A 9868-nucleotide genomic window follows, 5' to 3' on the forward strand; every position below is an offset into this window, starting at 1 on the left:
CAAATTAGATTGACGTGTTGCATTTCAAGACATCGACCGTCTTTGAAGAATTTAAATTTTGGATGAGCGCACCGCGCAGAGATTGAAATCGATCCACTGGCATATTAGTTTGAAGATCATACGCCCGAGGGGTTAGCTTGTCAATACAACATGTCTGTTGATGATGTTTATGACGCTATCGGAATAGCGAATAGAGAGGGGGAGTTGAAGTATTATTGTGAAAGAAAAGAACAAGTTTCTCTTTTCTTGGCTTAAATATTTTCTGGAAGCGAATCATTGTTGGTCCTTAGCGAAATGTATTTGTTTCGTAGCCATTAAGCAGCAGCAACTCTTGGTCCTTAGCGAAATGTATTTGTTTCGTAGCCATTAAGCAGCAGCAACTCTATTCAACAGCTTTCAGAGAGACGTTAAGAAAATGCACACTCCAGACGAGATATCCACAAGGTCACTTGTTTTTCGCCAGCATCAGGGATAGTCGTCACCTTCGCTCGGCATACAACTCTGTTTCCGCCGCCAGTACCAGTTCGTAGTGCTGCCATCTAAAAACGGACAAATCAGCTAAACGCCACTGTGCGCTGTAACATCTATCACTTTTTCCATTATTTTACTATTTTCCATTAACCAGGTTTCATTACGCTAAAAGCTTCATCATAAATAAGTAACTTGTTTATAGTCTTCAGCTACATATATATATATTAGACCATGATTTCAATGTTATGGTAACCGTATTTAGATATTGGGATTTTAATTTTTCAGTACATGTATGAATGAGTCATCAATATTTTTAGCATCGACCGCCAGACAATATTCACGAATTGGTAAAACAGTGATGAGATCGAAAATTGAATTTGCAGTCGGCGATTGACCGCCGTCTACAGTGTAGTTCCAACACCAGTCTTCCCAGTAACTGAAATACATTTTAAATCTTGAATCTTAAAGGCCATACTGTTTAAGGTAGCTTTCATACAGTGGCTGGCTAGTACGGTGGCTTTAAAGGGACAACTCGTATTTTATTTTTTTTAACATAAAAAAACGTATCCTGAAATATCTCAATCGATTAACTTATTTTCTCGATCGATCGAGAGAGTAAGTCAATCGATCGATACATACGACTGAGGAATTTCTTTTTTCATGTTAAAATATTCATCCTTAGATATCCTCACGGCCAGCCATCGTAATTACTTGTTGACTGCCAGACAGTTTTTACCAGTTGCTAGCCACCTTTTTATATTGACACAGATTTATTGGCATGAAATATCGCATACTCAAATTAACAGGGACGACCTCCAGACAGGCGGCGGGCTGTACAATCTCTGGTTGAGCAACAATCTTCTAACTTGGCGAGATCTTGTCCTCCTGCTCTGTTGCTTTGAGAAACGTGCAAGTAAACTGATCAACGACACCGGTATATTTCTGCATATCAATTTTGGTGTACCCTTGGCGTATTCAGATCTTTTGTTACTTGAAATATTTTTGGGCGTAATAGCTTGGTGGATGACTGCACCTGTAGAATGAATCAGACTTTGCAAAAGCTTAGAGAGGAAGGAGCAAAAATCGTAATGATGGTACCGAAATAACTAGTATATCATTCCATTTATAACTGTCGTATATGTAAATAATTAACCACTCTGAGACGATGTTATAGAGAACTGATTGATACCAGCTGGTTGACCACAGTTGGGTGCTCAGCAACAAAATAACGAAAAATAGATTAAGTTTTTTTCCAAAACAGTTATTAATCATGATACAAGTACGGTATGTGATAACTATCTGCGTTTAGTTTAGCTCCGATCAAAGATTATTCGATTTGATTGGTCGATTTTGAGTTTTTAATTTCAAAGTCAGATTGCGGATCAACTTTTGACTTGTTAGCCCGTAGTAAAATAATGAATCAAATATAGACCTAATTTTGCCATTTAAAGTTACGGTTTTTATCACACTGTACTTAATAAATAATGCATCAAATCTCATTAATTCCATACGTACATTACATGTATGTTTCAGGATTTTTAAATGCAACGGTAAATCATGTAACAAAAATGTCAACAACTGTATTATACACCGTGCATGGTGCAGCTCAAATAAGGGTGATATTTGATTTACCGTTGCATTAGAGAATTCTGAAACACAAATCTGAATTGTTTGATGATGAATGTACATTACATGTGTAGCCGGATGTGTGGGGCTCTATTTTGACCCACGCGGCATAATCACGTACTTATACATGTAGAACAGAAGCTCTTCTGTCGGCGGCCTTAGGAATCAAACGGTCGGCCTGTGTTGGTGGTCAAACGGGCTGAATAGGCCTACGTTATACCACAGTCTTTTAGACTCTGAAGTGTATTAAGTCCATTCGTCGATATATTTCAGGAACTTCTTTTTTCATGTTAAAAATATAAATCATGTGATGACCTCTCCCAGCCAGCCATGGTAAATAGATTAGCTAGCCACTTTATTATATTAACACTGATTAATTTGCGTGATGTGAACATCACTTACTCAAATTAACAGGGACGACCTCGCGACTGCCAGGTGGCTGTATAATCTGGTTGAGCAACACCCTTCCAAGGCGGTTAATGTGAGATTCTGTCCTTGGGTGACTGACATTCTGCGCTGTTGCTTTGAGAAACGTGCAAGTAAACTGATCAACGACACCCGTGTATTCTGCATATCAATTTGGGTGTAGGCCAAGGCAAAGGTAACGATGAAAGTTTTCGGTAACTGCTTTACTTTCCTTATACTTTGCCATATCGGGCTAGGAAGTGATAAGTGTAAAGAGATTAGATATATTGGAGGCGACCTGGTTGAAACGGATAAGACACACGTAGAGTCACTCCAGATTCTACTTGGCTCAACTTATACCATCAGCGCTGACGGGAATGTAGTAGGATGGCAGTTTATGAATGCGCACGCCGGCAGCAAGTTTTATCTTGATATTTGGGAACGGGTGACGAACCTGAAGTACAAGCTAGTCAGCAAGACGGAATCTTCAAATGCCCAAATCGGACTAAACACCATATACCTCAGCACGCCAACTGCGGTAAGTTTTGATAAACACTGCGCTTCGCATTATTATGACTGTTCACCAAAGGGGCCAGTTTAATTTTTTGTGCACATGGTCCTTTTTTGCGGCTGTACCCTCTATACAGTATATATCTACACTGTAACTCACTGTTCCTTTCCTTTCCTTTGCGATCGATGGATCGATTGGTCCAAAGAATGAAGCAGAACCAGACAGGAGGTTTAGGGTATATCATGACTGTCAGTGCAGAAATACAAGTTGACACCAAATAACCAATTGATAAAGTCGGCAGCAGATATCAATTTTAAAAGAATTAGGTTGACTTTGATAACACATCAGGATCAACCGTTTCCCGCAGGATGTCGCCGGTTTTCGACGCCGGTGATTGTTGGCGATTTGCAAACTAAATTCAGTTTGATTCTCGAAAAATCTTAGTGAAGACATGTTGTTGTTTTTGTGTCCATCTACTCATGTGCAAAGTATGAATGAGAAGTACCCAGAAATAAAGTTTGGCCTATCTCGGTTATCCCCAAAATGATGGATATCCTTCGCAGGTCAAGAAAGGACAGTACCTTGGTTTACATGTACCGACTGCATCCGTGGGTGGTGTGTCAAACGGAATTGAGGAACCGAGTTCAGACTACCCTAGCTTTATGGTGCGACACTATTTTGATGAGATGTTGGTAGGCAACGGGAACGTGTACGAGGGGAATTCTAACAATTACAGGACTCGTGGAAAAAAGTACTCTTTTAGAGCTTTGCTGTTTGTTCAAAACATTGGTGAGTAAAACAACCTCATGGTGACTTTTAAACGGTTCACAAGTAAAGTCTCTTTAGATCGGATGAGAACATCTCTAAGAATAACAACAAATCAGTTCACCATCGTCCCCTGGTCTGTTAAACTTTGAAATCAGTTGGCATCATTACCTAATCAGCTGCAATGCATACTTAGGCCTGAATTGATACATATACAACATGTATTTCTTTCGACAAACATTGTCGCTGCGTTCTATAAAGTGGAGCAGTGAACTAGACAATGCAGTCTTAATGTGTCAACATTCTTTATTTTGGCTATTTAATAAAGACATTGAACAAGAGCTGTATATCTTGCCTCGTGTGGGATCCTTTTACCACCCTATTATTTGGAGATGCGCTGGATCTAGATTTCTGTGGAATGTAAAAAGACTTCCTTTCTCTTTTAGATACGTCGTGCTACTGGTTGTTCACCAAAAACTCGGCCTTAGACGTCTCGAAGGTAGCCCTCATCTCGACACAGACGACCGATGGTGTGCTCTCGTGTGCCCGGATGTGCAGTCATAATAAAAAGTGTATGACCTTCAAGTTAAACTCGAGTACGAAGGAGTGTTCGTTGTATCCTAGTGTCTTTGATACACTTCTGTCGCCGGGACCTGATGACATTTACGGAACATAGAAGTTGCTGGTACCCTTGGCGTATTCAGATCTTTTGTTGCTTGAAATATTTTTGGGTGTAAAAGCTTGGTGGAGGGCTACACCTGTAGAATGAATCAGACTTTGCAAAAGCTTAGAGAGGAAGGAGCAAAAATCGTAATAATGGTACCGAAATAACTAGTATATCATTCCATTTATAACTGTCGTATATGTAAATAATTAACCACTCTGAGACGATGTTATAGAGAACTGATTGATACCAGCTGGTTGACCACAGTTGGGTGCTCAGCAACAGAATAACGAAAAATAGATTAAGTTTTTTTTCCAAAACAGTTATAATTCATGATACAAGTACGGTATGTGATAACAATCTGCGGATCACTTGTTGCTTGAAATATACTGGGCGTAAAAGCTTGGTGGAGGGCTTGACCAACAATATATACAATGTAGAATCATTCAGACTTTGCAAAGGTTTAGAGAGAAAGGAGCGAAAATAGTAACGACGGTACCGAAATAACTAGTATTTATATCTTTTAATTGCTAACTGTCCTACATGTACATGTAAATCATTAACCACTCTACATTGTAAGATGATTTTATAGAGAAATGATTGATCCCGGCTGGTTGACTACAGTTGGCGGGCGCGCAGCAACAAAATAACGTAAAATAGAATGAAAAAAGATACAAACAAAAGTTTGTTTTCCGAATTACGGCGTATGATAACTTTCTGCGTTGAAATGTGTTCCGAAAAACAAAGAACATACGATTTTATTGGTCAATTTTGAGTTTTCAAACTCGAAATCAGATCCGATGTGAATCGAATATTGACTTGGTAGCTCGCAGTTAAATAATAAATCAAATATAGGCCTACAGTAATATTGCCATTTAAAATTACTGTTTTTATTACATTATACATAATGCATCGACTCCCATTAATTTTTCTTCCATATATGTACATGTATGTTTGAGGATTCTTTAATGCACCGGTAAATCATATATCACGCTTAGTTGAGTTGCCCCATGCACTGTGTATATTATTGGTCAGTGTGTGACGATCATTTATTTCACCAACAGATATATTATTGCAAGACATCACTATTTTATATTAAATTCTGATTAAAAAACCCCGGTAATACGTTGTTGACATTTTGTTACATTTGACCGAAGCAGGAAAAATCGTTTGATGATGTAAATGTTCATTACATGTGTACCAGGATGTGTAGGGCTCTCTTTTGACCCACGCGGCATAATCAATCTGAAGCTACAAACTAGACAGTCTTCTGCCGACGGCCTTAGGAATCATCGGCCTGATACTGTTCGTCAAACGGGCCGAATACCTTATACATGATAACTAGATGGACATGTATGTGTGGCTTCGTTACATGAACAACTAGTTTGGCCGTTCGTACCGGCGTCTACATTTCCGTCATCTCACATGATCCGCATCGTCGCTCCTTTCATTTGTCGATAACAGCAAAGTGGAGCCTGAATTATGGATTTGCAATGGTTTCGGTGATATTAAAGTAATAACTTTTTCCACTTATTGATATGCTTGCCAAGTTATCAGTGCGAGTACCGCCGAGTTAACATAAAATAGTAAGATAATAAAATCTGCAGCATATAAATATTTCTAAAATTATCAACCAAGTTGCATTTGATACCACATCAATCTTCCGCCATTGTAATCCGGAGTTTTGCGGACATAATGCAATTTTGAAAGAGATTTCTTGATTCAAACACTTACTGTCTGTCGCCTGTTCGTTGGCAGGTCATTTTGCGTGTCATGCTGATAAGCAGGTCCAAAGTCAACGCATGCAGGTCATTGGTTTCAATTTAGTCATCCTGGAGAATCAACACCACATTTCCCAATTGCGAGGGTATGGTTCAAGGTACTTTAACATTTCGAGCCATCATATTGTTATTTTGATCTAAACTTTTAGCACTTTCTTTGGGTTAGCGAGGTGACCTCGGGAATAGCGATGACTTTCATTGTACCGAGAAGCAAAATGCCCTCGAAAATTGTGTAGCTGATTCTTCAGGGTGAAGTGAATTTACCAATTATGGACTCTCAGCAGACAGAAGATGGAATGACTCAGTATGAGAGAATGTTTTTGACGACGAAAAGTTGTGCAGTTACATAGTAGGGAAGGGATCGTGGCTTTCTTGCTGCTCTCTTAAGTCTTGCAAGTCGGCGGATTAAAGTTGAGGCTTGATCGGATGTATTGCGCCTATGGACTGTTAAACTGTGTCAAAATTGGACTTGGATCAACAAAACTATCAGACCTTTCATTCTAGGTAGGAGTCAATACGAAATGACAAGTTTATCGAACTGGTTTGTTTTACTCGTGCTTTGCCATAGTGGCCTAGGAAGTGAAAAATGTAAAGAGATTAGATACATTGGAGGTGACCTTGTAAAGGAAAATAAGACACATGATGCTTTTCTATGGGTGTTCCTCAGTCCATCCTACACCATCAGTGCTGATGGGAATGTAATAGGATGGCAGTTTATGAATATGCGCGCCAGCAAGTTTTACCTGGACATTTGGGAAAAAGTGACAGTCTTCAGGTACAAACTAATTAGCAAGACGGAATTTTCAAACGCTCCAGTTGGGCTGAACACCATGCACCTTAGCACACCAATAGCGGTAAGTTATAAGCAACTCTTATCAATCCATCCATTTTCTCTTTTCTGGAGAGAAATTATATGGTATCCTTCGGCGTATTCCAATTCTTCGTCTTCGGTGTTCCTGGGACTTTCCGTCTGTTTTAACAATTTTAACGAAGTGCAGGGGCGCATTCAAATTTGGATGTGATAGCGTCTAAAATTTTCCGGTACTGTCTGATCGAGTGCCGAACAAGCTTTTTTGTTGCGACCTGCGATTATAATCCCTGCTACAAGATTAGGCCGGCGACAAAAGATCTCTCGTCTGTGGGTCAAACCGGTAATCGTTTGGTAAGATGTTGATTGTACATTTAAGAGCTAGAATTTGAGTATAATGTTTTAAACTTAAGGCTTGAGGTTGCAGGCTCTACGAGGCCAATCAAGTAAGATTTTCTTCCCAGGTCAAGAAAGGACAGTACCTCGGTTTACATGTACCTACTGGATTTTTGGGAGGTGTGTCAAGGAGAAGTAAGGATAAGAGGTTGGCTTACCAATCCATTGGAGAGCACAGATATTATGATGAGATGTTGGTGGGCAACGGAAACGTGTTCGAGGGAAATTCAAGAAACTACAGAAAATACGGTGGAATGTACGCATTCAAAGCTTTACTCTTTGTTGAAAACACTGGTGAGTAAAACCAACGTATTAGTGATTATGGTGATAGTCAGTGGGTTCACAGCAAAGTCTGTTTGGATCAGATGAGAACCTCTCTAAAATGAAACAAATTTTGATTACCTGGTCAGTTCAGGTCCAACTTTGAACTCTGCTCTCATTAATAGCTTAAGTCATCTGAAATTCATATTACTTATTGTATATAATCATAGCGATAACCATTTCATCGATTCGACCATTATAATGTTTTAGTATTATTATTAAAGCCGCGAATCTGCGTTATCATTATAAAGTGGGACTGTGGACTAATATAGGCTTTTTGCAATTAAAATGCAGTGTTTATATTATATGTGCCAACATCATCCTTAATTGTTTAGTAATAAAGAAATTACACAAGAGCTACATGTATATATCTTGCCTCGTTTGGGATCCTTTCACCAGCCTTTTGCTTACAAATGTGATTTGTTTTAGATCTCCGTGGAATATTAAAAGACTTCCTTTCTCTTTTAGATACGTCGTGCTACTGGTTGTTCACCAAAAACTCGGCCTTAGACGTCTCGAAGGTGGCCCTCATCTCGACACAGACAACCGATGAGGTGCTCTCGTGTGCCCGGATGTGCAGTCATAATAAACAGTGTATGACCTTCAAGTTAAAGACGAGTACGAAGGAGTGTTCGATGTATCCTAGTGTCTTTGATACACTCCTGTCGCCGGGATCTGATGACATTTACGGAACATAGAAGTTGGTGGTACCCTTGGCGTACTTAGATCATTTGTTGCTTGAAATGTATTTGGTGCGTGTAGGGCTAGATCAAGAATGTGTACAATCATGTAGAATGAATCCGACTTTGGTCGAACATGCGGGCAAAGGCAGTAATAAAGTGTAGGCTATTTTCCGCATCTTATAGATCTTACGAAGAAATACAGTTGCCACGAATTCCTGAATGATTGTTTTGAATCTGATACATGTAGCTTTCCAGATAATGGTATCTCGAAAATCATAGTGAACGAAGCAAAGTTGTTGTTTGAAAACAAACGATTTGTGTTAGACTGCCTAGAGAATGGTCATCAGAGAATATTTAATATTGAACAATCTCAGCATTTTCCGCCCATGCTTTGATTTGTGCAAAGAACGATCCAAACGTAGCATCCAATTATGCCTTTCTAGCAAAACTGCGCACCCTGTGTATCGAACCAACTGAAAAATCCTGCGAACAATGCAACAGCGTGCACAGATCCGCACATCCTCTTTATAGAATGTTTCTGGGACAGCATAGAACAAATACATGTATGTGATGTGTACGTTAGTAGCAAACGATGGAACATGACAGACAATGAACTGGTAGAAACATTGCTAGGGAAGTAAATAGATGGGCTTGACTTTGACGCAGTGTCCCACGTTCTTGTTCTTGATGTCACTGCCGCCACCTGCGGCCTTGAGGAAGAATGTTAAGAAGAATAGTTCACCGACACTCTTTCTTTTCTATTTTGTGCAATTTTTGTTGTTGCTGTTGACTAAATATACCTTGTTGTTTTGTAATCTTCTAGCAAAGGGGAAATAAAGAAATATATCTTTTAAGTCACACTGTCCAACATGTAGATTTTAAAAAATTAACCACGCCAAGATGATTTTACAGAGAAATGATTGAGCCAAGCTGGTTGACCACAGTTTGGTGCGCAGCGAGCAACAAAATAACGAATAGAATGAAAAAAAGATACAAAGGACAGTTTCTTCCATATCAGTTATAAATCATGATATAAGTACGGCATGTTATGATAACTATCTGCGTTGAGATTTGTCCTGATCAACAAAGAACATACGATTTTGTTGGTCAATTTTGAGCTTTTAATTTCAGTTCGAAATCAGATTGTGAATCGAATTTTGTCTTGGTAGCCCGCAGTTAAAGGCCATAACTCAAGGTTTTTTGGCATTTTCTGCTGTAAGACGATTTCAAAAGTGTACCTAACACTTTATACAATACAGAAAACCAAATGCAATTAGCTCCATCCATTTTGAAGATATAGCCAATTATGTGTTTGACAACTTGATTACCTGATCAGGCTAGCAACTGGCTTGTTAGAGCCAGGCGGCGGGTTCAGCAAAAGTTGTGATGTAGATCAGGTTATCTGTACATGTCATGCAATCATAAAAGCAGGAGGGC

At 39.2% G+C, this 9868-nt stretch overlaps 1 protein-coding gene across 1 annotated transcript; it reads left to right on the forward strand.

Annotated features, from left to right (window-relative positions):
• Nucleotides 1-6265: 6265 nt before the first annotated feature.
• LOC135483614 (uncharacterized) lies at nt 6266-9169 on the forward strand. The gene is made up of 3 exons (XM_064764592.1): nt 6266-7077; nt 7496-7721; nt 8217-9169. The coding sequence occupies exons 1-3, from the start codon at nt 6745-6747 to the stop codon at nt 8444-8446; spliced, it is 789 nt and encodes a 262-aa protein (XP_064620662.1). The 5' UTR covers nt 6266-6744; the 3' UTR covers nt 8447-9169.
• Nucleotides 9170-9868: the final 699 nt, after the last annotated feature.

Source organism: Lineus longissimus, chromosome 2, assembly GCF_910592395.1.
Source record: "Lineus longissimus chromosome 2, tnLinLong1.2, whole genome shotgun sequence".
NCBI lineage: Eukaryota > Metazoa > Nemertea > Pilidiophora > Heteronemertea > Lineidae > Lineus > Lineus longissimus.

Coding starts and splice junctions, on each gene's coding strand:
- LOC135483614 (XM_064764592.1), top strand. CDS start 6,745: ATGACAAGTTTATCGAACTGGTTTGTTTTACTCGTGCTTTGCCATAGT. Junction 7,078..7,495: donor ACCTTAGCACACCAATAGCG/GTAAGTTATAAG, acceptor TTTTCTTCCCAG/GTCAAGAAAGGACAGTACCT. Junction 7,722..8,216: donor ACTCTTTGTTGAAAACACTG/GTGAGTAAAACC, acceptor TTTCTCTTTTAG/ATACGTCGTGCTACTGGTTG.